The sequence below is a fragment of the Balaenoptera musculus genome, chromosome 11, assembly GCF_009873245.2.
Source record: "Balaenoptera musculus isolate JJ_BM4_2016_0621 chromosome 11, mBalMus1.pri.v3, whole genome shotgun sequence".
Lineage (NCBI taxonomy): Eukaryota > Metazoa > Chordata > Mammalia > Artiodactyla > Balaenopteridae > Balaenoptera > Balaenoptera musculus.
In genome coordinates, this window is record NC_045795.1 from 4,291,985 (window position 1) to 4,319,843 (window position 27,859).

Below are 27,859 nucleotides of genomic sequence, written 5' to 3' on the forward strand. Positions count from 1 at the left end.
AGAGATTTGACACCACCTGGGGGCAGCGGAGGCTTCTCAGAGGGTTTTTCCTTCCAGAGAGAGAGCAAAGGCATGGAGGCAAGTGGGAGCCTGGCTGGGGGGAGGGGCTGTCACAGCTCACCCGGCTGCTGATTTTGATGCCTGTGGGTATGGCTAGGAGGAGCTGTGAGGGGGCAAAAAGGCAACTAGCAGAGGCTTGGCGAGCTCTGGCTGGAGTACCCTGCAGGCAACGGAAGCGAGTGAGGGCTTTTAAGCAGTGTGGCAACAGGTTGAGATTTATGTCATTAAATATGTCACTTTGGAGGCAATGACTTAAACAGGGAAAGAGGGTGAGGAGGGAAGGTGGAATTGGGAAGCTATAGCAGTTATCCTGGAGAAAAATAATCAGAGTCCATGCTAATAGTAGGAGCATGGTAGTAATAATAGAATTACTAGCAATAGTGGAAACTAACTTTTGTTGGCCATTTACTACGTATCAGGGACTATGTTAAGGGGCTTCCACGCCCAGCACAATTTGATTCTCAGGGAGGGGCCATGGAGATGGAGGAGAGGAGATAAATTTGAACTATTTCGAAGGGGACTTTTAGAGGATTTGCTGCTTGACTTATTCTCAACGTGCTAAGTTTGGGTGGATCATGGCTCTCTTCCGTGGGGCAGGGAGCACGGGAGAAATAGATCTGGGGTGGGGAGGGAGTGATAGAAGGTGGCATTTGGAAAGGTTCAGTTTCAGGTTCCTATGGGACATTTTGGTGAATGTGGGGCTTAAAAGTGAAGTCTAGGCTGGAGACAGACTTGGGAGAATCAGTATGTGTGTGCATGTTAACACCAGCTACTGGGTAGGAACAAAGCCTAGAAGGAAGAAACATTCTGAGGCGGGCAAAGAAAGGGGAGCTCTGAGTTGCAGAAGAAGATGGAAAAACAAGTCAGGTAGGTTGGGATGGAACCAGGAGAAAGCTGCATCATAGGAACAAAGAGAAGAGAGAACGTCAAAGCAACCTAAGTGTCCAATCAACAGACGAATGGATAAGGAAGATGTGGTATGTATACACAATGGAATACTACGCAGTCATAAAAAAGAATGCAAATGTTGCCATTTGCAGCACCATGGGTGGATTTGGAGGACGTTATGCTAAGGCAAATATGTCAGACAGAGAAAGACAAATGCTGTCTGATATCACTCATATGTGGAATCTAAAAAACTAGCAAATAGAACAAAAAAGAAGCAGACTCACAGATATAGAGAGCAAACTAGTGCCTCCCATTGGGAAGGTGTGGGACGGGCAATAGGAGGGTAGAGGATTAAGTGGTACGAACTATTAGGTATAAAATAAGCTACAAGGATACATTGTACAACATGGGGAATATAGCCAATATTTTATAGTAACTGGCAATGGAGCACAACCTTGAAAAATTATGAATCACTATATCGTACACCTGTAACTTATATAATATTGTACAGCAACTATGCTTGAATAAAAAATAAATTTAAAAAAATTTTTAAAAATTTTTAATTAAAAAAAGAAGAGAGAATTTCAAGAATTGTGAGCGAGCAATAACATCAAAAAATGCAGGAGGTTTCAGGCAAGCTGAAATCTGCAAAATGTTTATTCTACATGGCGATCAGATGTCTTGGCAACCTGGAGGAGAAGGGCTTCAAGGATGAGCACGTGGCAGAACTCAGGGCACAGTGGGTGAGAAATAAAAGGAAAAGGATGTTGGGTGCGGGCAGCTGTGCAGGCAAAGGGAAGAAAGGAGGGACCATGTTTGCAGGGGACTTTATTGTTGAAAAAGAGTTTTGTAAATTTTCTTAACACAGGTGACATGGTCACGGGAAGGAGCTAATAGAGAAGGAGAGATGAAAATACAAGTGACAGAAGGTATAACTGATGGAGCGAAGAGGAAACGGGACCCAGACACCATCACAGAAGAAGACGTCACCGCAGGAGAAGTTCTAAGAATTCTGGTTTTCCAAATTTTATAGTTTCTTCATCTTATATTTTAAAGAAGGGTATAAAATTAACATTAAGCTTTAGTTCATCGAAGTGAAAAATGATCTTTCCACAGTCTAGTCAATTAAAATAGTAAATGCCTAAATCTGGTAATATTTTTTTCTATGTTTTCACTCCCACCACAGGTCAGTGGCCACACTCAGCATTTGTAGAGAAATTATACAAGAGATTCAATAATGAGGATCAGGGTGGCAAATGCACGGGCCCAGATGCTGGCAGTCTCTCCTAGATGCCCTTGGGGGAGATAGATAGCCACTCACTCTTTCCCACCACATACGGGAGCAGGATCTGCTTCCTTCTTAAACGGCACTCACTCCATCATTCCCGATGTTAGAATATGAAACCCACATGCCATCCTTGATTGAGAAGCTAACGATCCACCTGGAATCAGACTCCAGCCCAGGAGCAGGATGGGATGTCTCTTAAATTATGTATGCGGATTTTAGGGGCTCTTCTGCTTGGACAAGCCCCCCACACTTTCCATTCCTCTGAGCCTTGCCTTCTTGCCAGACCTTGGAGGCCTGGACCTCAGCTGTCTTCCCCATTCAGAGCTGGCACATTTTATTTGTTTTAATCTGGGGTTCTCCCTTGGCCAAGCTCCTGACTCCTCTTTCATGGACTGACGTCTGACCCTGATTTGGTCTTCACCACCACCTCCGTGGCTGACCGCTCAGGGCATCCTGCTGAGCAGTTTAAACAACATAGCTGGTCACTTGGACGGCTTCCTAGAGGACGGCTCAGCTCTTGTCCTAGACACGGTCTGCTCAGGACTCTTCCACACTGGGAGAGTTTATCCACAGTCTCTGTCCTGCTGCCTTTTCCGGGAGAACTCGTTCCCTGGGGAAAGAGTCATCCCCGTGTTTCCCTGTTCGTCCTTCAGACTCAGGGAGCCCACAGCTAAGGTCCTCCAGGATCCCTGAGCATCTGTCCAACCACCCCTGTCCCAGGCACCCACCACACAGCTTCCTGCCCGTCTCTCTAGCTATTACAGATGGGAAGGCAGGGCTGTGTGTGTCTCCATCCCGACAGTGTCTGGAATCTGGCGGGTGGTTAACAGCAAGTAGTTGAAAGGATGAATGATTAAATGCGTGGGTGTTACAGCCGGTTCCTTTCATTCTTATATGGACTCTTTTTTCCTTTCCAAATCTTTTTGCCTGTCACTCTATCACAAGAGGGCATGGCTCGTTTGTTTTGTTTTATTGTGCTCATGTTTTGTTTTGTTTTTTTTTAATAAATTTATTTATTTATTTATTTTATTTTTGTCTGCGTTGGGTCTTCTTTGCGGTGCGCAGGCTTCTCATTGCGGTGGCTTCTCCCATTGCGAAGCACGAGATCTACGCGTGCGGGCTTCAGTAGTTGTGGAACATGGGGTCAGTAGTTGTAGCACACGGGCCCAGTTGCTCCACGGCATGTGGGATCCTTCCGGACCAGGGCTCGAACCCGTGTCCCCTGCATTGGCAGGCGGATTCTTAACCACTGCACCACCAGGGAAGCCCACGCTTATGTTTTTAAAAACTCTCTTTTTAGAAAAAAGCCCAAGAGAAAAAAAAAAAATCTTTTGTATCTAGGTTGTGCAGTGATAACCTACAGAAGAGAAGAACTATCTATTTCAGGAGTACAGCAAAAATTCACGGGCTCAGATGGCACAAATCCTGAATTTCTCGATTCAGCACACTTTCTCTTTATAGTGCAAATTGCTTTTGTAAATAAGAGCAGGAAGACAGAGGATCTAAAATATTTAAAACAAATTCTGCACTCAGCATTTCAGGAATACTGATGAATATTTAGGTATATGCAAATGACTCTTCATTTTTATCCATTTACTAAAATGGCATTTGCCATTCCTAAGAAGCTCTGTCGGTGAATCACTTGTAACATATATCCCACGTCCCCACGAAGACACCCAAGGCCCTGCACCTCCTGCCCACTACTGACCTTGGGGAGATTTGACTCCAGCCTCTGGGCACTTAATGAGCTTAATGCTTTAGTAATGTCTGCAGGACCCTAAACACACCGGCTGATTCACACCCCATGGCCTTGTCATATTCTCATCTCCTGGAAACCCTGGTCCAGCTTCCTTTAGCTGTGGTCTGTGACTTCTCTTATCGGGCTTTGTTTTTCTGAATCTCCTGGTTGGACTGACTACCCCTCTTCTTTGTTTTCAAAGCCCTCAGCAGAATGAACCTATCACTTGCCCAGAAACTGGGTTCTTCTCACCGTGGAGATCCCAGCACCAAACGCAACTCCAGGCATAGAACAGGCACTCAGTACGATGGAGACGGGACTGAACTCAACCGCTCCATTTCAAACATTCCACACGCGAAGAGTTAACATAAACCATCTTAACATTATTTTATGATTGAAACGGGCCTTCATTCTAATTGGCCTGAATAAGTGAGACTGCAGCGTCCTATTAATGTTGTATTCTCTACCTCAGGGGATTTCCACGATATGTCAAGGGAACAATGCACGTGAAAACAGTTTTTAAGGTGCTAAACAAATGTGAACAGGTATTTAAATTTCATTATTGAACTAAAAGTACATTAGTTATGTAATGTTTTCTAATAGGATTATTGGAAATTAAGATTCTTTCATACTTTTATGAACAAGAACACATTCTATATTCTGTTAAAATAGATGTGACTTTAAAGCAATTATTTCAAAAGCCATGTGAGGCAGAATTCCGCTCAAAGCAAACAAACAAATAAAACTACAATGACACGAGAAACCGTGGGTGTGATGTGTACTCACTCCAGTTCTCTCCTAACTTCCAAATGCTGCAAATGGCCGTGCCTTCTCCGGAACACATGTCTTCGTGGTGACAGTGACCGTAACGACGAAAGTGCTGAGCAGACTTGGGCAGAGCAATCTGCATTCGATTGCAGTAACTTACCTTCTTGGAATTTGTAGGTATCAGTAATATCTTTTATGCCATCTCCTCCAACTTGCTTGGTCACGATTAATTTCCCAATGTGGGTGGTATCAAGGGTTTCAACCACGTGAGTGCCATCTTTCTTAGCTGTAATGTAAACAAGATCACTGTTGACCTAAAAACAGGAGAGGAGACCATTAGCCAACATCCAATGTTCCTGTCATCAAAATCTCTAACTCTCAATAGTGCAGCCACGTAGGATCCCTGGAGACAGCATTATTCATCGCGCTAAGTCATTTAAGTGCCAACCATTTCTTTCTTTCCTTTCTCTTGCTGGCAAATTCTACCTCCTAAGGCAAAGCAGAAAGTACCCTGTCTGTTACTCTCCTTCTCAGACTTCTTTAAACTGACAGTGATGGCGTGACCTACTTCCAGGAAGAAGAGAAAGTCTGCTGGGTGGCTCCTGGGAGATTTTTCTCCAGGTAGATGCATAGGTCCAAATCCATCAAGATGTATACATTAAATGTATGCATTTTAAATATCAATTTTACCCCATTAAAGCTTAAAATAATCTAAGCAAGTAAATGGAGAGAAGAAAGGCTGAGATAGGCAGAGGGATTGCAGCTTCAAAGGCTCTGGGGAAGGTATTTGAGAGACGCACGGGATTAGCTGCAGGGAACACGGGCTCTGATCTTGGGCGTGTACTTTTAGAAAGTTACCTTGTCCTCTCTGAACCTCCGTTCCTGCTTCTATAAAATGAAAATAATTACACTTGTTCTGCCAGTTTCATAGGAACACCTTAGGACTGAGCAAGATAGAATCTATGTGAGCATGATTCTCACAGAGGTTTGTAAACATCAAAATTGAGTAAAAATGTAATGGTCATTACTAGGTAAGGGGAAAACTTGATGATAGATCCCTAGCTTTTAAAGATGAGGTTTAAGAGAGCAACTTTTCTCTACTTTCTCACAAAATGTTCTGAATTTACATGAAGTCTGATCTCCATTAAGGAGAAAGGAAGTAGTCAATATTTATTGACCCATAATGTTTCAGGGACATTTTTAAATGATTTAATTTAAACCCCACAATGACAATCTTCTGAGGTAGGTACTATTATCCCTGTTTTATAGGCGAGGCACCAAGACTCAGAGAGTCAGCAGAGTGTTTGTGGTCACATGGCTGGGAGGTGGTGGAGAAGAAGTACAAACGTGGGCAGGGGCCTGCCTATTGCACGTGCCCTGACCTTCATCCTGGGTGGTCATGGCACATGCCCTGACCTTCACCTTGGGTGGTCATGGCACGTGCCCTGACCTTCACCCGGGGTGACCAGTACACGTTCCCTGGAGTTTCACAGCTCACTGCCTCTCCCGCATCAGCCCACAGGACCATGGCAGCACGTGGTGAGGAGCTGCTTCCAGGCCCGGGGCCCGGGTGGTTCCATGCTGCCTCGGGTTTCTGAGGGGTGACGACGCTGGCCCTGCCCCTCAGCAGAGTATCCAGGGCTTGGTGGCGACGGGCACGTGATGTGAAAGGCCGAAATGCGAATCCAGGAATCAGGACGAGAGAGGGCAGAGCAGACACCTAAAGAATATTTCTCATTTTGGAAAAGAAGTTCAAGGAAACTTTAAATGAGCTTCCTGAGAATTGCAGCCTTCCCTCTGGAGGAGACCATGCAGGCACGGACAGCTCCCTCCTCACTTGCAAATTGTAGCCACAATGAAGACAAATATCCTCTTAACAAACAACTCTTAGAGCAGCTTTCAGTTTTCCAGGGAGACAAGGCTAAACATGAAAGTGGATAAATCCTTGTCTCCCCTTGAGCATAGCTTAGGAAACTTATGTAGGCTAAAATCTCAGGCCAGCCCACTACACTGCCCCTTGTGAGGAAAGGAAAGGAGAAACACACACATGAAATGGCTTTTGCATATGTATGTTGGGCGTGAGGGTTTAGGGAAAGGATCCTTTCCCAGTGACATCCGCAAGCTTTCTTTTCGGTTGCAGCTGCTAGCGTGGTGGTTCTCCATCCTGACTGCACATTAGAATCACCGAGGGGCTCAGAAGGTGTATGCAAGACCAGCTGGATCTCTATGGTAGAACAGTCATAAGTGGAAGAAATATTGGACCTAGGCTACGTGACTTTGGGCAAGTTACTGAATATCTCTGAGCCTGGGTTTAATTATACCTCCCTTGCAAGGCTGGCAAGTAGATCAGCAACACCTGTGAAAGTCCTATGTTTAATTTCTTTTGCGTGGAAAGGAGTCTTCGGGACCATCTAGTCTTACCCATACATTTGAAAGGGCTCTGGTCACGCAGAACCTGGGCAACCCAACGTGAAATATGGCTATTCTCAGCCCCACCACCCCTTGCTTCTTGGTCAGACACAGGCACTTCCAAAGTGGGGTAGACAGTAGGGGGAGAGCTTTCCTACCAGGAGGAGCAGTATGTGTAAAGACTCTGGTACGAGATGTTTCAGGGCCCCTGGGGCTCAGCAAAGGTGGGCTAGGACCTCAGGCTAGAGGGGCCTCTCTGCAAACTTCTGCTTGTTGCCCAAGGAATGTAAACGTGCGTCCACTGCTGGCAGAAGCTACACTTCTCACCTCTCAGGATGGAAGCTCTGGTTTTCAGGACCCAGGACAGCGTTCGCTCTCTTCATTTGTCCCCAAGTGGAAGTAACTGCCCTGCAGGCTGTGCTGAGAAGGTGGTGCTCCTTCCAGGGCTTCTGAAGGAAGGCAGTGGATGCCCACCTGGTTCTGGAGCCTTCCTGGCACAACTGCCAGACGTCCACCCCGTGCTTGCCGTTCCTTCAGCCCGTAGGGGCTGGCTACGCGGCCACACTCCTGTGCGTGCCCCCTGCTGCTGCGTACGTGGGCCTCATCTCCCGCCAGGACTGCCGGCACTTGAGGGTGCCATGTGCCCCCTGTCTCTCTGGGTTACTGCTCTCATCAGTGTACTATGCACACGCTTTTGCTTGCTCTATTCATTCATGTATTTACTGGCGGCTGCCATGTGCCAGACCCTGCTTTCAGCGACGAGAACCCAACAGAGCCTACCTGCGTGGAACTTACGTTCTAGCAAGGAGAGAAATAATAACACTAAGTCAGAGTAGAAGGACAGAAACCACAGGGCAGGTGGTGATGTTTCAGGTGGGAGGTGGTGTGAGTGAAGGTCTCTTTGAGGAGGTGAGCTGAACAGAGATCTGGATGCAGGGAGGGAACAGGACATGCGAAGTGGGGTGCAGGATGGGGGGGAGCTGTCATAGCCAAAGGAACAGTGTGTGTAAAGACTCTGACAAAAGAGCAAGAAGCTCAGTATGGCTGGAAGGAAATGAGCAAGGGATGGGGGGTGGAGGGGAAGCCAGGGTCCAGATCACACAGAATCTCGTAATGATTTATGCTTCAGTGTATTGTAAAAGTGATGGGAATCCATTAGAAGGTTTGGGGCAGGGGAGTGACATGTTTCTATTTACATTATGAAGGATACTTCTGGCTGGTTTGTGGAGAATAAACAGGAAAGGGGCAAGCGAGGAGGAAGCAGATGATTTAGGGGCAGACGTCCCAGATCTCAGTGCTGTTCAGAGCTCAGAGGGTAATGATGGAGATCATTGGCGTGGTTGGATCTGTGATCTTATTGGAAGGTATTATATTTCTGGCAAGATGCCTGAGGAAGGTTAAGAAGAGAAGCCAAGATGATTCCAAAGTTTCATAGGTTATTTGAACGAATGGGTGAATTATTTTAGATCAGACTAGGGGATGCCAAAAAATGGGCTACATCTAATAAGTGGTAGCAAAATAAACAACCTTGAATTGAGAACGAAGAATGTGCCGGGAAGCAGTTGCACAGTCAGTGTACAGGGAACTGCTGGCCCAGAGCAAGGGAAGGAGTGGCTTCTGGAGCAATGGGGTGGTGACTGCGGCCCCGCGGAGCCTGTCACTGCTGCCGTGAAAATTAGCTCGGGGCCAGGGAGGGAAAGCGTGCACGTGTGTGTATGTGTGTGTGTGTGTGTTTGAGTGGGATGGCGTGCAGGGGTCAACAGACACAACTAGAAGAAGCTAAGACAGAAAAGCAGCAGCAGCTCCTGAATGCTTAGTGAACGTGGGAATTGCGTGGGAACTGGGAAAGTAGCCCCGACACTGAGAACCGCTCTGCTCTCTTTAGGAGCCCCAGGCCCCCAGGAGTCAGGGAGGACAGGCCGAACAGCCTCCAGAACCAAGAAACTCACCGCAGGGCTGAGGGCATGAGAAGGGAGAGGGGGTAGAGAAGTAAGCTTCCATCCCTGGAAGAAATCTAGAAATGGGAAGCGTAGATTTCCAAAACGGAGGAGAAGAGGGGAAGGCAGAGGTAGGATGCTTTTCATGCATACCTCTCTTATTTGGGGTTCTGCTTTCGCTATAAAAGCCCTGAGAAAACCAAAAGAAGTCAATGAACATGATGCTTGATCTGGCCCGGAAATGAGTAAGGAGTGATCAAGGAAGTCAGTCTGCCGAGAGGCAAGAAAAGGCACTTTCCGGCTGACGTGGCTGGGGTTAGGGAGAGGCAAGCTTCGGCAGCAAGGAGGCGGGAAAGGGAGGAAGCGTGCTGTCTAGGACCTGAGTCACACAGACTCTCGTTAAAGTTAAATCCGACGTGCCCCATGGAGTCCTACTTTAGGACCCTTGAGAAAAGAGTCCTCGCGCACTTTTCAGCAGTTGGAGCATCTCTTATAAATGGCTCAGCCCTGAAGCTCAGCCCGTGCCAAAGCAGCAATCCTACACGCTGTCAGACAAGTCTGCAGTGGGTGAGAGAGGAGTAATTATAACCTGAGAGTCCCGATGACATTCACAACACCCCGATCTATATTTAATAACAGCAGAAAGCGTTCGCGTTAAGAGCTCTCGGGCAATTCGCTCTCGGAGGGAGGTTGCTGCTCTGCCCTTTGCAGCAACAAAGCGTAATAAAAATACGGAAACAAGGCCTGGCGCGTTTTAGAGCGATTTCCCATTCAGAAGTGCTCGTAGCATCAGAAATGATCAGACGGCAGCTGGGGAGGATTGGAGAAATCTTTAAATCTCAAAACGAAGTCGAGAGGGTGAAATTCCAAATACAGTCTGCCTGTTCTCCCAAGGCTTCTAGAAACTGTAATGGTAGGAACAGTAGAAGAGACACTGTTCCTTTTTGTGTAATTCACATTTCCGCTTTTGCTGATTTCCGAAACATTTCCCAGGCCTGCCCCCTCCTTCCCCGCCTGTCGCCGCCTGTTTGTCTGGTTTGGGCGTGGAGTAACGTCCCAGCCATCCCGTGTCCCCCGCCTGAGCCCTTCCCTTCAAGGCTGTGCTGCACAGGATCTCGTCCTGTCCCGTCCCCGTGGGAAGCCTCTCGTTTACAGGACGAGGTGCCCGTTTCTCAGGACACAAGGTCCCATGTCTAGTTCCTTCAGCTGTCATCATTTGACGCCTCCCAACACATCACTTTTCATGAGCCTGTATAGTTTTTAAAATTGTCTGCACATACCATTCGGAGGCTCAAATTTTCTCCTCTGTGTAAAGTTCTTTCCTTCCTCTGGCTTCTTTCTTACCCCCATTGCCGGGATAATTGCTAATCATCCCTCCAGACTTGCTTCAGGCTCTACCCTCTCCAGGGGGCATCCCTGACCCTCCTTCCATGGGCTCCCGTAATACTCCACTCATCGTACTGTGGCTACCATGTCGCTGTCCTTGTGTCTGTTCCCAGGTCACTCTCCCTAGACAGGGTCTTGTGGCCTTTGTTGTCCTGCCTCAGTGCCTAGCTCATATTTCTCAATGAACTTAAACGCAAGTCATTTATCATCTACATCGCTCATCTGGCATTTAGTTACATAGCATCCCTTGCGTTATTGTTATTTAAATGTTGCTGTGTTTACGTACCACCATCCTCATCAAGAATCAAGTTACTTAAGGACGCAGGCTTCTGAATTCCCACAGTGCCTGGCACATAGTGATAATAGACATTTACTCATTCTAGAATAGTAGCAGAAAGTGGTGTTTACTGGCATGAGCCCAGGTGCCTGCCTGGCTTTAAATCTTAGCACTACTCTTTGTTGGTTAGATGATGGTGGAAAGCTTATTTAACCACTCTTTGCCTCATTTTTCTTTTCTGTAAAATGGGAAGAATTATAACACCCATTTTAAAGGGTTGCTAAGAGCATCAGATGGTAGGCAAAGTGATTACACAGCAGTAGGCGTTATTTCATTGCGTTCATTCGTGAAATTATACTCTAGGTCAGTCCTGCCTCTCTGCCTCTCATAAATCTCTGCTACCTTCAGTAGCCTTCTGGCCTCCTCCTTCACCTGATGTCTCTTACATTTAATTTGACTTTCTGAGATCTCTTTGGAGCACCCTTGAACCGCCCTCTCTGCTTCCAACCTCCACCCAGTTCTTGCAGAATTTCAGACCCTTTCCCAAACCGTCCCTATCCACCCTTTTGTGTGCGGTGTTCCAGACCCTCTTCTCCCCTCCGTATTCTAGCAGCTGTACTCTCTGTCTCCACTGATGGAGGATGGCCTGGAATGGCAGGAAATGGATTGGAGTTCCCAGACTAAGACCGTAGTTGGGGTGTGTTTGGATGTTGTTTCACGTGAACTGCTGGGCTAGTCTCAGGGTGAAGAAGTACACTCTGCCATTTCAATTCATGGGCCGTCTCCACCAATTTTTTGTTGAGTGATTCATTTAGTCACTTAATTTCTTGGGAGCAGTTGATACCTACTTCATGGGTACAGAGAACTAAGCTAAGGTTAGTAATGCAATTGCTTTCCGGCAGAAAAGTCTCAAAACATCAAGGAGAGAAAAATGTTTAAGTAAGAACTGCATTTAGCATGCAGCGCCTGGGGGTTGGAATGGTGTCTAGTTAACTTTGTAAACATGAAGCATACACTATGTACCTGGGAAATTCAGAAGTAACAGCCCAGTACCTTATTTTTTGATGTGTTAAGAGGTTGGGAAGGAAAGCAGCTCTTTTCCCCAGCTTTCCACTTACCTCTGCAAAAACGAAAGGTGCGTCAAACTGGAAGCAAACATTGCCGTGCTTAATGGCTTGAACAGAGGCCGGGCCACACCGATACATCCCTGTGTCACACAGAGGAGGGAGAGCGTGAGCTTGCCATCCTCAGGTCTGTCCAGATACGGAGCTGATCTGGGTCATAGCCCTGAGGTGGCTCTGTAGAGACAAATGTTCCTCCACTTCGTCACCGAGGGCGCCCCAGTGCTTTCCATGGCCGGAGCGGGTGAATGACCCACGTGTGTGATCAAGAGGGAATTGTTGGAAATGACTCTGCAAACCAAAATTTGAAGCCACGAAAAGACTATAGGGCAACATTATTTCTGCATCTACTCTTCCAACTACAAACAGACTCAAGTGTGTTGGTGCCCAGCCGCTGGCTTACATAGGGCTTATCCTTTTATAACTCGTATCTGGAATGTTGGAAACAGTGATCTGTCCTCGGTATTTGTGTTGTTGTTGGTTTGTTTTCACTTTTGTTTTTTGTGTTTGGACATTATGGACACACGTCAAGTTTAACTGGAGAATCTGGATATTAGCCACACACGTGGACCACGTGCAGTCAGGAAGTCAGTAGGCCCACGCTGACTTTTACGAAGTCCTTTGAATTTTAACCAGCTATTTCTTATTAATAAGAGATTAGCTGCCATTAGTCACCCAGCTATCTCGTCATGATATATAATCCGGAACACCAGAAAGTGTTGAAATTTCTCTCTTAAAATCCAGTATTGTACTGGCGTTCCCTTATGAGTATGTAATGAATGTTTTTGTGTATATATGTATGCACACATCAATATCTTATATCAACACCTGGGGAGATAAAAGTCATGTCCTAGACCACTGATTTTTATCATCATGCTAAAGAGAAATGGGGCCTTATGATGTGTGTGATTTTATAAAAATTCGGTGGGAGAGGGGGGGTCATAGCTGCCACTACTTAGCACACATGTTAGAAGATAAGTACCTACATACTCAAGTTTTGAAAGAAATCACTCAACCTAAAAAGAAATCAGCGTCTGGGAAAACAACAATTTAAAGGATGATCTGCAATTATTTTTTGAGTTCTTTATTTTCACCACTGCCTTCTATCTTATCACTGTTTATCAGGCAGAGCTGAAGTATATTTTATAGCCTAGCAAAAGTGCTTACCCAGATACTTTTTCTCTTGTCTTCAAAACTGCTTATCAAAGCAAGAATCGATGAGTTATATATGTTAAGTTTTATGCTTTTTTCCCCCTAGAAGTTACAAAATAATCAGAGTAAAGACGACCAGTGAAATGAAGTTAAACCTCACCGGCAGGTAGTCAACCCTGTACATGTGCCCGGGAAGCACACTTCTGATGCTGCTTCCCACTGGGAGGGAGTGTTCCCCACACATCAGATGCAATCGTAAAAGCAAAATAAAGATGGGCAGTACATCCGTTTCCCTGAGGGAGGATGCTGTTTTTACCATCACTGTTTTCCTGTGGGGTGCTGTCCACGACTTGCCAACCTCCAAACCCGATGGGAAGATCAGGCCTCGTCATCCAGGCTTCGTTCCAGCAGTGGTAGTTCCTTAAAAAACACCACCCCAGCGAGATTAAACTTCCCATCACATTCAACGTTCCAGGAAATCAAAAAGTGACCAAAAACCCTGTGACTATGCTATCTATAAATTATTGGAATGGCTTAAGCTAGCTGGAAGCCTCCCAGAGATATGCTGGGGTTCTAGACTTAAGTTTTCTGTGCAGGTCCTTTTCCGCTGGCACCGCTGGGGCGGCACTCATGTGGCTGGGCATTGCTCTCTCCCCCACGAATATCAGCTTCAAGGCCACCCAGAGATATTCTAATCCATGCCTTAAACAATTTTGATCTTAACCCTTGTCTACTGCCTAATGAAACAGAATTTACTATGGGCTCAAGGGATATGGCAGGGAAGAAAAGTTAATTAAAACCGAAATGCATATTATCTTTGAATTCCTTTTATATTTATATGCATATTAGATTTATAAAAAGCATATCCCTTTGTAACAATTAAGCAACAGAATGCTTTTGTTTATGGGCTTAGACTATTGCCATAGAAACTGTAATGTTAACTCCTGACTTCAGTTGTCTGTAATTGGTGGCAAATTTCCATCTGGTGTCCAACCAGAAGGAAAGGTGGTCAGGGTGAGTGTCTCTTTACACTTTATCAACGGCGGGTGACCCATGAGCTAGAGGCCAGGCAAAACTTTTCAGACTTAGCAAGTGACCCTTGAAGCAAGAGCATGGGATAAAAATATCATCATGAATTGTATTATTATGTCCTTGGAAAGACCTGAAATTACATGGCATTACAGAAACAAATGGGAGTCCATTAACCTGTCGGCACTATAGAAAATATTCATATAGTAATAACAATTTAAGGGTGGCATGAGGTAGTTACAGCAGTCTTTGTTTATAGCACTGGTGAATTTCAGATCCAGCTACCATCCACCCGTTCCTCAGTGTCCTTCAATGTCAGTAATTCGTGCATGTGCCCGTCTCTCTCTGAGTTCAGCTCATCTCTGATTGGCTCAGTTCAGAGGTATTCACTTATCTGTGGGCCCGTCATGCACCAGGCACCATGCTGGGCACCTAGTCATGATCAAGTCATAGGTTCTTGCCCATAAAGAGCCCCACAATTGAGGAGGAACGATGAACACAGAAACCAATTGTTAAAACATTTCATAGGTTTGCTGTGAGGCTTAAACAAGCTAATACATGTACAGCACTTAGAACAGGGTCTGGCATATGATAAGTGCTCAAACATGGTAACTCTCCGACTTTTAAAAATAATGGATTGAAGTGATGCATGCTACAGGGGAAATTCATTTGGGGTACAATCGGGTCTCAGTGGGGAAGCCCTTGGGGCAGGAGGGAAGGCATCACAGCAGAAGTGATATTTGAGCTGAGTCCCCCAAAATAAATGGGAGTTTAGCAGATTAACAAAAGGACTAAGAACAAAGCTGTGGAGACAAGAAATAGCCAACATGGTGTGTTTGGTGACCTGTATGCTGTTGTGGCTGGTGAGTAGCATGTTTGCATACTTGTGTGCGTGGGAGAAGAGGATTGGCAGGTGAAAATGGGCAGTACATCACAAGACTGTCAGATACACATAGCACTTACTGTATGCCAGGCACTGTTCTAAAGTCTTTATGTACGTGAATACATATGATGTTCCCAGTACTCTATGAGAAAGGTATTGCTATTATTATCCCCATTTACAAGGGAGGAAACGGAAGCAGAGAGAGGTTAAGAATCTTGCCTGAGGTTGCACAGCGAGTTAGTGACAGAGCTCCAGGATCCATGCTTTTAAACACTGAGCTATGTTGTTGGTGAGGATGAGATTGTGAGATCCTTTTATCCCAAGTTAAATATTTGGGCTTTATCCTTGGGCCCGTTAAATTCGCAGATCTGTATTTGTGGAAGCTGGGTGAGGACCAGAGACTGAGCTGAGTTTCCCCTCATCACCGTGGAGAAGGAGAGGAGCTCTCGGAAGGGAACTGTGAGTGTTGAGGAAGCTTTTGCGTTTCCAGGGAGTGTGATGATTCCATTTACCAAGGCTGAATGAAGGAAGAAGAGAAGGTTTGCGTTGGGAGCTGGTGTTGGGTGGGTGACATGTTCATTTGGGACATGATGAACTCAAGTGCCCGTGAGAAACTCAAAGGATGAAACCCAAGAGGCATTTTTATATACACACGTGACACTCAGAATTTGACGTAGGAAGCCACTGGCGTCTTTATTGCTGATGGAGGAGAGTGGTGAGTGCAAACGCCAGATGCAAAGGGAACAGGAGGGGAGAAATGCGGAGTGGATTTCTCCCCCAAGGGTGACCTAGGTTGTGAACGCAAGAAGAGACGATAGGGCAGTGGCTAGAAAATAATGCAATGCAGGAAGATTGTTTTGGTTATCTTTACGTTAGGAGAGATTGTCCTGTCTATGGAGGAAGAACCAGTGGAGAGGGAGTGAGATACAGATAGAATAAAGGGAGAGATGGAATAAAAAGAGGCTCAAATACCAAGGATGCAGGAGGATGAGGTGGAGAGCAGTGCCATGGACAAGTGTGGGGAGCGAGGCATTGTCTGCAGGGGACGGGGGTGCAGAGGTAGGTCAGGGTCAAGGTGTGAGGTGTCGGGGCAGGGGCATGAGGCTGGCTCCCACCTGAGAGCCTCTATCTTTGCTCTGGAGCTGGAAGGAAGGTCACGGTGATCAGGTAATAATCAATGCTAGCCCGCCTTAAGAACGGTAAACGTTGCACCATCAGGCAGAGAGATCCAGAAAGAATAGCAGTGAGACATTTGCAATCCCAAATGGCCACAGTCACGCTTCCTACACAGCCTGCGATGTTTAGCAACCCTGGCTTTCACCAGCACCGCCCTAGGGAAATAGGCCCCAGAACCTACTTATTTAAATTCAAGTATCCTGGGCCAGGTTAGCCTTGAACAAGATAAATAAGCTTTGCATTTCAGATCTCAGGTAAAGACATTGCTTTGAGGATTTTTATTTCTTTTCAAATGACCAGGAGATGGGGAAAGGTTTCTTCTCTCTGACTACGCTATCTATTGAATAATTAGCTACTCACAGTCTCTTTCACTTTCACCTAAGACTGAGACCTTATTTGTGTGTTTGGGGTGGAAGAGTTTAATAAGAGGGTCAGGAACTTGTAGCAGTGGGTGAAGTGAACAGAACTTATGCTCTGGAGGGGTTGGGCCTTAGTCGACGGGTGGAAAGCCAGTAGCTGGGTAGAAGGCAACCCAGATTGCCACGAGCGGAGGGAGAGGTTGCACCCTCTGAAGAAATGGGGCTTTTTCCATCATGCCATTCTCTCTGCTCAGGAATGGCCAGGGAAAATGTGTCCTGGGCCACCCATTCCACGAGGGTCCCCTTTGGGCTGGATGTTCAGTATTTCTGGGTATACACGCCTGCCTTTTACATCTCAAGTTCCCCTACGAAAGGGGCTAACATTTACAGACATTGCTGAATTCCGTTTACCTACTATCCAGGCTGGGAAAATATATATGCTTCTTGGCAAGTTTTTTTTTTTTTATTTTAAAGCTTTTTAACCTAGATCTGTATCTAGGTAAATGTATCTTGCAGTTTCATCATGCACTTGCAGAGTGTGTGGGTTCATTTTGGGAGCTCTGCCTGCCTGTTCACCATCATGTTCCCAGAGCTAGAACTGGCCCATAGGAGGTGCTCACAAAGTATTGGTTGCTTGAAAGGCAAGGATATCTCCTAGCAAGGCAGGCATAGTTAAATCTTGGTGTGTTTGTTTTTAAGATTCACGGTTTTGTATTTTCTCAGAGCCTTCATTTGAAGCCCGACTTCCCACCATACCATCAAAATATGCAGTGTCCTTTCAAAGTTAAAAAGATTATCAACCTTCAATGTGATCTAGTATCCTTGTTGCCTCTTTCTAAAGAAGCAGGGTAGAAATTAAAATAAAGCCCCCATCTCGTCGAAAGTTATTTAATCAAATTGAAAATAACTTCTTTGGGGAGAGGATGGAGGTGACAAGTGAACATCACATCTTTACTTTATGTTACTTCCTGCATGTTTCCTGCAGTGGCAGCTAGTGATTTCTAGAACTCCTTTCAAGGATGTAGTAATTTGACAGTATCGGAGCAAAAGACGCAGAGAACCTTCACCAGAAGCAGAACCTCACTAGCAAAGCAGCACCATGCAGTGCTGGAGGACCCTGGAAGGGACATCGCAGCATTGATTTAGTTTATCCTTTGATTTGGTAAACTCCTTTCCTTAGAATTACGCACATGCAAAGACAAGAATGTGAGAATGTTCATCCTTGCATAATTTTTAAGAAGGAAAATCAGAAACTGTCCAATATGTGATTAACTATTTTAAATCACAAAATAGAATACTATTCAGCCACAAAAATCAGATCTGTATTTATTAGGTAGGAAAAATAACCATGGCATATCAATTTTTAAAAATCACGCTACAGAACCCCAGGTACAGTGTTCACTGTGTATGTATATATGTGTGGAAGGCAGAACGTTAAATGATCGTCACACTTGTATAAATCCCTCCCTTTGAATGTGGGTGAAGTCTATGAATAGGATGGGATGTTGCTCCTGTGATTACATTCTTACATGGCAAAGAGGATTTTGCAGACGTAATTAAGGTAAGTATGCTGTTGATTTTGAGTTCATTAAAAAAGGAGATTATCATGGGGGCCTGACCTAATCACGTGAGCCTTTAAATCTGGGAGGTCTGGGACATAGCGAGCTAGAGATTTGAAGCAGCAAAGACATTCTCCTGCTGGCCTCGAAGCAGATGGAAGCTTCCATGAGTTCTACAGCTGCAAGGAACTGAATTTTTCCAAGAACCTGAGTGAGCTTGGAAGAGAGCCCTGAGCATCAGAGGGGGCCACAGTCCAGGCTAACACTTTGATTGCCATCATTTGAGACCCTAAGCAGAGGACCTGGTTAACCTGTGCCCAAACCCTTCGCCTACAGAGACTGTTGGATAATAAGTTTACGTTGTTTTAAGCTGCCAAGGTTTTGGAAATTTGTTATGCAGCAATAAAAAATGAATACAATATGCAAAGGGACCCATTAAAGAATGCTTAGCAAAATGTTGTCAATGTTCTGAGTAGCTAGAAAGTGGATGACTCTTATTTTTATACTTTTTTCTGCAATGTTTGAAATTTTTATAATAAATATATACTAGTCCCCCTCTGCCCGCCCCCAAAAAAACCATGAAGAGGACTCTTTTTTATTAAAGAAGGAAGAGCACAGTTCTAACAACTGGCTAAGGTCACATCCAGAGTGACAAGTGCCCATGGGAGGGTGCAGAGCGGACAGAAAACACAGCTGAGCCCAGGATGGGCTTTGGGGCTCTGTGTGCTGTATGTTCAAAGAAAATAGAGTGGATAATTTAAGCAAGGAGTCCTTTACTGCCTTTAACTTGGCTAACTGCTTAAACATTCCACAGGGTCATCTCATCTGCAATCTGTGCAGAAAGGTTTTCTTCCCTAAAAGGGAAGAAAGAGACATGGGACTGTAATTTTGTTTCTGCAGCTTTATTAGGGCTCAAGGGAGAGCACAAATAAGATTGAGAGAAAGCCGGGGCAGAGATGTCTTGGACCAACTTCAAGTGTAAACCAAGTCTTTGAATTCTTTTATTTTACAAATGGCAGGGGGTAGAAGAAAGGCCCTGGTCTATCCTGCAAACTATTTGTGTTTGTCGCAGATGGGCACAGCCCTACCTCTCTGGCCCTGTTGTTATACTCTTGACACAGGCAATGATACTGGTGACAAAAATGACAGCATGCCCTGGACTTGTTAAACTCTGGTCACTCCAGTAACGAAGGGGGGTGGGGGGGGTGGGAAAGAAGTAGAGACAAGTTGGTGGGCTCTGAGGCTTGCCTAGTAAGACATTCCAAAGTGGAAATAAAAGTTTGGACCAAGAAAAACCTTGCCAGTTGGGAAAGGTAATGAAGCAAGACAACGGAAAGGAATTATTCAGAGGAAGGGAAGTATTCTGGAGGAATCTTTTATGGAGCTGGGAGCTGGGAGAACCACGCTAGTTCAGAATGCAGCTGTTCATTGTTGGAGTGCTGAAACCAGGAAGGGGCATTTGGAGCTCCTCTGGGGTCTTCTCCACTGAAGGCCAAAAGTCCAATCAGGCGGAGACCAAGCCAGTGCCCCCTGTAGGAACCAATCACCCATCAAGAAAAAAGAGAAAGTTATGAAGGTGTTTGTTTTTGCTTATTGTGTGCAGGGAAGGGATCCTATGATGCTCATTAAGAAGTCACAGTTTAGGGCTTCCCTAGTGGTGCAGTGGTTAAGAATCCACCTGCCAATGCAGGGGACACGGGTTTGAGCCCTGGTCCAGGAAGATCCCACATGCCGTGGAGCAACTAAGCCCGTGAGCCACAACTACTGAGCCTGCGCTCTAGAGCCCGCAAGCCACAACTACTGAGCCTGGTGCCACAACTACTGAAGCCCGTTTGCCTACAGCCCAAGCTCCGCAACAAGAGAAACCACCGCAACGAGAAGCCCGCGCACCGCAACGAAGAGTAGCCCCCGCTCGCCGCAACTAGAGAAAGCCCGCGTGCAGCAACAAAGACCCAACGCAGCCAAAAATAAATAAATAAAATAAATAAATTTATTAAAAAAAAAAAAAGAAGTCACAGTTTAAGCACAGTCTGATGTAGCACGAAAGACCCAGTTAAGGGGCTGAAGATGGCATGTGTGAGAGACCAAAATGGAACCTTCAAACTGTTCAGGAAGTAGATGACACCCGTCCATAGGAGCCACATTTGACACCACTACTTGGCAGAAGGCCTCTGTAATTCTGCTGAGTTCCCCTTGCTGGATTTACTTTGAAAATAGCACCCTGAACCCCTTTACCTCTCTCTCTTGCATAGCAAATTATCAATTGATATTCCTGCTGAAAATTAATAAAAGATTGGATTTTGAGAATGACTCTAAGGTATAAAAAGCTTTCTATAATAAATTCTGGCCAAGCTTATCCATAATTATTGAAAGGAGTTTTAAAAAATACAGCCAACAATCTTAGTAGGTACCAAAATTACTGCTTTGCATTATAAAGCTGTTTATGAGTATACTATTCTAAAAGCTCTTATTTATATGACATTTTTCTAGAGGTCTTATTCATCATCAAAAGAAATTAAATTGCATTCAGTATAGCTTAGGTGGTACATATTTTATTAGCTTTTAATTATTTGAAAACTGGTAACTTTTGATCAGTATATATGATGACTCTCTTAAGCAGAATTTATGATTAACCAAAACATGACATTTTTCTTGTTATGAAAAATGCCTTAGTACTTTCTATGTGGTTTATTAGATGGTTCCCACTTTCTTTTTCATTCTAATTTCCTGAGAGGTATTTGTAATGACCTCTGATTTTATTTACCTCCCAAACTCCCTCTTTGTCCACTCTTAAGTGGAACTCGAGTAGAATAGGAACTGCAGGCACTCTTTGGAGATATTGTAGCCACAGGACTAGGGTAGATATATGAAAGGAATGGGAGGAGAGTCTAGTGCAGTGATTTTCAACCTTCAAAAATTAATGTCCCTTCCTAGTTTTAAAACAAATATTTTGCAACACCCCTATATTATCCTGAAATGAAGTCCACAGATTTCTATACACAATTTCTAAAAGATAATATAATGCCCTATAATGTATAGAAGAAATAAAAATACATAAAACAATATGTATTTCAGATATATGTCAGGAAGATGATATAAGATACCAAACTATTCCTACAAAATGTAAAACCCTCAAGGGGTGTGGTAGGCCCCCAATTTGGAACCACTTGTAGGGTGGTTAAAAGTGTGTTCTGGAGAAACACTCCCAGAATGGCAGAGTAAGGGCCTCCAAAAATCTGCTCCTTCATAAAAATAATAAGGATACTAACAAACATGATCAAAACCAACTTTTCCAGAACTCTGGAAATGAACCAAAGATTTGCAACAATATAAGGAGGATTTACTCAACAAGAACAAAAGAATCTCAGAACTGTGAGATTTGTGACACTTTAATTTGCCTTATTTCCACCCCTCTCTCCTTAGCTCCGTGGTAGTCTTGAAAATGAACAGCCTTACAACTATGGTAGCCATAAAGACTTGCAGCCTAGCAAACAACAAAGAGGAGAAAATGGGCTTGGAACTCCCTAAAATTCAATAAAAGAATTGTCACTATTAACCTGTCTGGCAGCCCTCTGAAAAGTTCCGTTCCCAGGGCTTATTTTTATTTGATCTGATTCAGAGCTTACTATGTGCAAATAGCCCTATCTATAGGATGTTTTTCAAAACCAATTAGAAGCAACTGTTTAACATTATAGGTACCTGAAGAAGTGATACCAACTGGGGATAATAAAAGACTGTCCCAAAAAATCTAACAGGAGGGACTGAAATTTCCTTAGGGGACTTTGAACACTTCTGACATACTCCTGAGAGCCTAGATGGCCACACAGATGTGCAGGTCTGTAAGCATGCCCAGGAAAGCCCCAACAAGGTCCTAAACTCTCACCTCTGGCTGAACTTCAGACACTGTGCAAGCAGGAAGTGAAGGCTACAGCAGAATTGTGTACTTCCTGCTGGAACACTGAAGACAATTAGCTGTCCACTGAGTTTACGCAGCAGAGACTTCAGTGGCCATGCATGATGAATACAGACCTTACAGAATTAGTCCAGGAAAGTCACTAAACAAACAAACAAGAGCAACAACAACAACAAAACATCAACAACAAACTCTAGAGATAAGGATATCCTGTTTGCAGAGTTAACACATTATATTATTTAAAATGTCCAGGTTTTAACAAAAATTACAAGACACAAAGAAACAGAGAAGTATGGCCCATATACAGTGAAAAAAAGAACCAGTCAAGAGAAACTGTCACTAAGGAAGCCAAGACATTGGGCTTACTAGACAAAGATTTTAATTCAGCCATTATAAACATAGTCAAAGAACTAAAGGGAACCATGGCAGCAATGTCTAACTAAATAGAGAATATCAATGAAGAGATAGAAATTATGGAAAGGAATCAAACAGAAATTCTGGAGCTGAAAAGTATAATAACTGGAATAAAAATTTCAAAAAATTCACTAGAGGGTCTCAAAAGCAGATTTGATTAGGTAGAAAGAATAAAGAACCAGTGAACTTGAAGATAAGTCAACTGAAATGATCTAATCTGAATAACAGAAGAAAAATATGAAGAAAAATTAACAGAGCCCCAAGCCATGTGGGACATACTCATAATGAACCTCCCTGAAGGAAGGGAAAGAGAAAAAGAATCAGAAAGAATATTTGAAAAAATAATAGCTGAAAACTTTCCAAATTTGATGACAGATATTAATATACACATCCTAGAAGTTAAAAGACCCAAAGAGGATAAACTCAAAGGGACATACACCTAAAATCCTCATAGTCAAACTGTCCAAAGCTGAAGATAAAGGGACAATCTTGAAGACAACACACAAAAAAAGTGATTTGTTATGTACAAGGGATTATCAATAGAATTAAAAATGACTTCCTATCAGAAGCCATGGAAGCTAGAAGGCTGGTGACCATGGTTAAGTTACTGTGCCTCAGTTTCTTCACTTATAAGTGAGGACAATAATAGTAGTACCTTAACAGGTTGTTAAAAGGATTAAATGAATTAATACATGTCACCCACTTAGCTTAGGGCCTGGCACAAAGAAAGTATTCCATAAGCATGAGCTATTTTGATTCTTGGAGGTGGCAAATAACTTTTTCAATCCTTCCTTCAAGACTCTGGTGCAGATTCACGGCATATATTCTTAGTTCTCCAATGACAGCTCTCGTGATCTAGCTCCAGGTGATTTTCTCAAAAACTATTTGGCTGACAGTAATGTGGTTAAGTAGATAATTTATTTGAAAAGAAATATCTTTGGTAGCTGTTCAGAATTGGTAACTTGCATACATCACAGGATAATTTTACAAACTCGTAAGCATCTTAAACAGTTTGGCCTATATTCAGAATATTTCGTCTATTTTTTTTTTTACTTTGAATTCATTTTTGGATAATTCTTCTTTTCATATACCATGATTAAAAGTTAGGGTAATATAACAATATGAAAGTTCAACTAGTTGGAACATACTGAGCATCTAAAACCAATGTACAAAGTGGATCAGCCTGAATTTCAAAAATGCACCTATGATGTGCAAACCAGCATGCCAAGTGTGCAGACTGCAATTAGAATTAGGATTGGTGGGACTGTGTTAAACCCAGGGCTGGCTCCCAGGTGTGAAAGCTGCTTAACTTCTGCTATAAAAGTTGCTTTGAAAGAGCTTTGTTTATAGATTCAGTGCTACCCATTGCAGCAGAGTTTTCTGCATTTGGAGTGAAAAACACAACAAAACAATAACAAACGTACTCTTTCCAAAAAGTACTGAAGGAAGTTGGGATTTTTTTTTTTTTTTAAAGAATCAGGTGCATTGAGGCCAGCCAAAGAGTTACAGCAATTTTCTGTGGCGTGTTTGATTTCTGTGTCTTTTCTTCCTGGAGAGCTGATGTGAAGACAGTTTGTGAAGCAGCACCTACGTGTGGGTGAGTGGATCACAGCCCGATCCTGTGAAGGCAAGCAGATCTTCACTCAGAGCACATGACAGAACCCGCTAACTGTGGACAGAAAGGCCTGGCTGGAAGAACAGTGACATTTATCTAAAAAATAATAATTTTGGAGCCGAAGGTGACCCTATACCTCATTAAATCCAAAGCCATATGAGAAAATTAAGGCTCAGAGAAATCAAGCAACTTGCCCAAAGTCACTCAGCTAATCAGTGGCAGAGCTAATCATATTGCCGTGAGCCATGGAGAGAGAGGGAGGGAAAGAAATTGTAAGAATAGTTTGACTTGATTTGGTGTTTTTCCATGAGATCCTAAGGAAAAACAAAATAAAACTGTAATTTCTTTCCACTTGGATCACTGACTATTTCTTAGATTGTCCCAACTTTGAGCTGAAACTGATAAATACAAATTTGCTAGTTCACAATTATTTTAAAACCTTACATTGAGAAACCCAGTTTAATCAAACCTACTTAATTTGAAATGAAAAGGCAATAAAGGAAAGAAAGACTCTTGTTACTTGTTTTAGCATTCATCATCTTTCCAATTATCTTTAATATCATATGAGATACTTAAAACTCTGAGTTAGGCAATTTTCTACATCTGCCGATTGACCAATCAGCTGGCCTCTGAGAAGCAGAAGGGTCAGCTTATGGGCCTTGGTGTGCACACAGGTGCACAGCCCCTTCTCTTCACATCCTGAGGGCACGAGCAGCACATGCTTCTACCCACCCCACTTGGAACTCCATCGTCCAGAGATGCAGACCTTCCTCTGGGAATGTCAGCAGGATGGAAAGGGGCACGTGAAGGAGAGGCCTAGAAGAGGGGCGAGAAGGAGTCAGGGTCTAGGAAGCTGTTGGTGCCAAGAGGGACTCTGGAACACCGTTGACTGTCGGACCCTCGAAAACTAAGAGTGAGGGGTGGGTTTGTCTTAAAGGAGGCAGAACCTGGGATTGGACAGCGCCCAGAGGGTAGGGAAGCGGGAGAGGTGGCGATAGATGGTAATAGTGACCCATCCCCATCCCCAAACAGTATTGACTCCATCTGCCTCTTGTGAATGTACAGCCTTGGGGACATTAGCCCTTTCAGGAAGATGACAAAGAACCAGATGTTCTTGAGGTCGTACAAGAAGGAGTGGCAAGGGGCTGGATCTTGAGAGAGTGAGTTTCAATATTCAACAACTGTAGTCATAATAATATGGGATAACTCTGTATGAAATTCTGTTCCTTCCTGCCTGGTCCTTGAAACAGACTGACCTCTGGTTGTCTCATCTCAGCCCCTTAGACTTATACCCCTGAGTTTTATCTGTGGGCCAAGGTCATTTCCTGGGCACTCCATCTGTGAACAGCACAGCCAGAAGATTGCAGGGGGATAACGGCTTTGAGCCTACGGCCGCTGACCATGTGAACAGCCTTCCCCCTGCTCCCCCGGGTTTAGGACGGAAGCCCCTTCCCCTCGTCTCCGTGACTCCTAGCTCACCTTATAGCCCACCTTATATTTGTATAAAGTGTACTGTATGTGGTTGTTTCACTCGTGAACACTGGATGGACCTCCTCAAGGGCAGAGACCTAGTTAATTTCCTTCTGAATCCTTAGCACCTGGTATTTGGAAGTATTAGTGTCTACTAGTGTTTGTTGAATGAATTAAATGAGATTTATCTGTTAAATGAGCATTTAAAATTTTTTCCAACCAATTCCATTTATCAAGTCCTTGCTCTTTGCCTTGCACCCTGTTGGCCAAACAAAAGTAAAATACATCAGACAAGGCTTCTCCCATGGGGGTTGCATACTGGTGGAGGGAGTTCAAGAGGTGGGCACAGATCTTTCACCCAGAATCATCAAATCTGGTTACATCCTCTCCAGCAGTAGGACACAGGATAACACTTTCATTTAGAAGGAGAGGAGCCTTTTACTGAAATACCTTTCATGACCCTAATAAGCACCACCATCCCTTTCTTTTAAAATTGTTTCCATTTCCACTGTGACCGTCGTATGATGAGGTGACCAAGCTGAGTTCTTTCAGGAGGTGGATAAAGGGTCACTTTACTCATGCCCATTGTGAGCCCCGTATCCCTATTCACCGTTTAGATTGCAGCCGGACACTGCACATGCACCTTCATTAAACTGTCCACGGTGATTCATGGATGCCACCCCCCAGAGGTTACGCATAATTCCAAACCCATCAGCACGCTGGGGACAGGAGGCTTAAATTGCTCCTTCCAGGATATGTTACCTTGCGTTGGCCCTCCTGGAATTTCAGTTGGGAACCCGAGGTGCAATTCGGCTGCCCAGCTGTGCCCTTCTAAGGTTCCTCGGGACCCCCCTCTCCTGAATCGCTAAGAAGCCCACTCTTCCCTCTGTCGGCATCAACAGCATGCCCACTCTGGGCAAAATTGCTGCCCCTGGCAAGGTGAGGCTCTCTGGGAGAGGAAACACACATGCAGGGACCTAAGGTGGCAGGCCAGGAAGCAGGCCTGTTAGCAGTCGGTGCTGGATGGTCTGCGGTGGTAAATGGAAAGGGTGAGAGCGCGGGGTGAAATCCAGACTTCACCCCGCTCGGCTCTGGATCCCACTGAGAACAACACACCTTCGCACGCACCCTTGAGCTCTCCCTCTGAACCCTCGTGCTGCCTTATTTCTGCTTTGGGGACACGGGACCCAGCTGAGCCGTGGAAAAGAGGATGCCGTGGGTCCCCCAGACCCAACTGGACAAATTAATTTACCACATCCTGTACCATCAGGACCTCAGTGTCGAAGAGATGGTGGAGACACAGGAGAGAGAACCAGGAAATCATTCTCGTGGCTTCCTTTAGAAAGAGGTGGGCAGGGGCCACGTACAACCAAGAGTTTGTCTGAGTGGAGCCTGCGGACGGAAGTGAGGCTGGGGGGCTTGGGTGAGGCCGGTGGCTCCTCAGGCCCCTGCTAGGAAATCTGCCGGGCCACGTGTTGCCAGCCATGATGCACTGGCCTCTTGGTGGTCAGCCGATGCCGACCGAACCCTCCCCGCCCCGCCTCAGCCTCTGTCAGCCTTCTGCCTCCAGCCCCACCCCTGCTCGCCAACCCTGCAGCTCAGGTAGCCCCCATTTCTTACCAGTGGTCATTACTAATCTCATCAGCAGGTGCCAACTGAGCACTCCCTCTGGACCTAGCACGGTGGGAAGTACTTTAAATTGCCTCGTTAAATTGCCATGTAATTGGTAACTGCTGAGTTTACCCTCATTCTACTGATGAGGAAGCTCAGAGAGGTAAAGGCATTTTCTCAAGGTCACACAGCCAGTGACTGCCCAAGCCAGAGCCTGATGTGGGGGGGTGGCTGTGGTGACCATAAACTGGTGGACGTGTCCAGGGACAGGCTGGACGTGTCCAGCCTCCTCAATCAGGGAGGGGCTTAGAAATACTTTTGGCTTTCTGGAACCTCTATAACTTCTAGGGTTCACTGGTGTTTGCACTGAGGAGGCAAAGTCTCTGCTTTTGTTTTTAAAATGCCCCAAAGTGACAGAAATAGCACAGTCATCTTAGGACACCGGGCACCCCTCTTCTTCTGACTGCTTCAAGGTGCTTAGGTTGACGGCAACATATTGCCTCCAAGAAATTCCAGCTGTGCGACTAGCAATGAACACAATAACAGCAGCTAACAGTCATTAGGCACCTGTTATGCTTGGAAATTCTGTCATCTCCAATTTAGAGGACGAAAGAGAGGCACAGAGAGGTTGTGCCTTGCCCAAGGTCACACAGCTGCTTGGTGCATGACCCAGACCCGACGGAGCCCTTTAATGCCTTTGCTCCACGGTCTGGCGTGTCCCAAGTTAGGGTAACATCCGTCATTCAGTTAGTCAGACCGTCAGCCAACCTCTGTGAGCCAAGCAAAGGGAAGACGAGAAGCCTGGG

At 44.9% G+C, this 27,859-nt stretch overlaps 1 protein-coding gene across 1 annotated transcript in view; it reads right to left on the minus strand.

Annotated features, from left to right (window-relative positions):
* F13A1 (coagulation factor XIII A chain) overlaps positions 1-27,859 on the minus strand; it is a 142,873-nt gene that overhangs the window by 28,631 nt on the left and 86,383 nt on the right. The window contains exons 9-11 of the mRNA XM_036867730.1: positions 13,341-13,444; positions 11,870-11,958; positions 4,903-5,056 (exon numbers count right to left, since the gene is read on the minus strand). Of these exons, the coding sequence (XP_036723625.1) occupies positions 4,903-5,056; positions 11,870-11,958; positions 13,341-13,444 (347 nt within the window). The remainder of the gene's footprint in view (positions 1-4,902; positions 5,057-11,869; positions 11,959-13,340; positions 13,445-27,859) is intronic.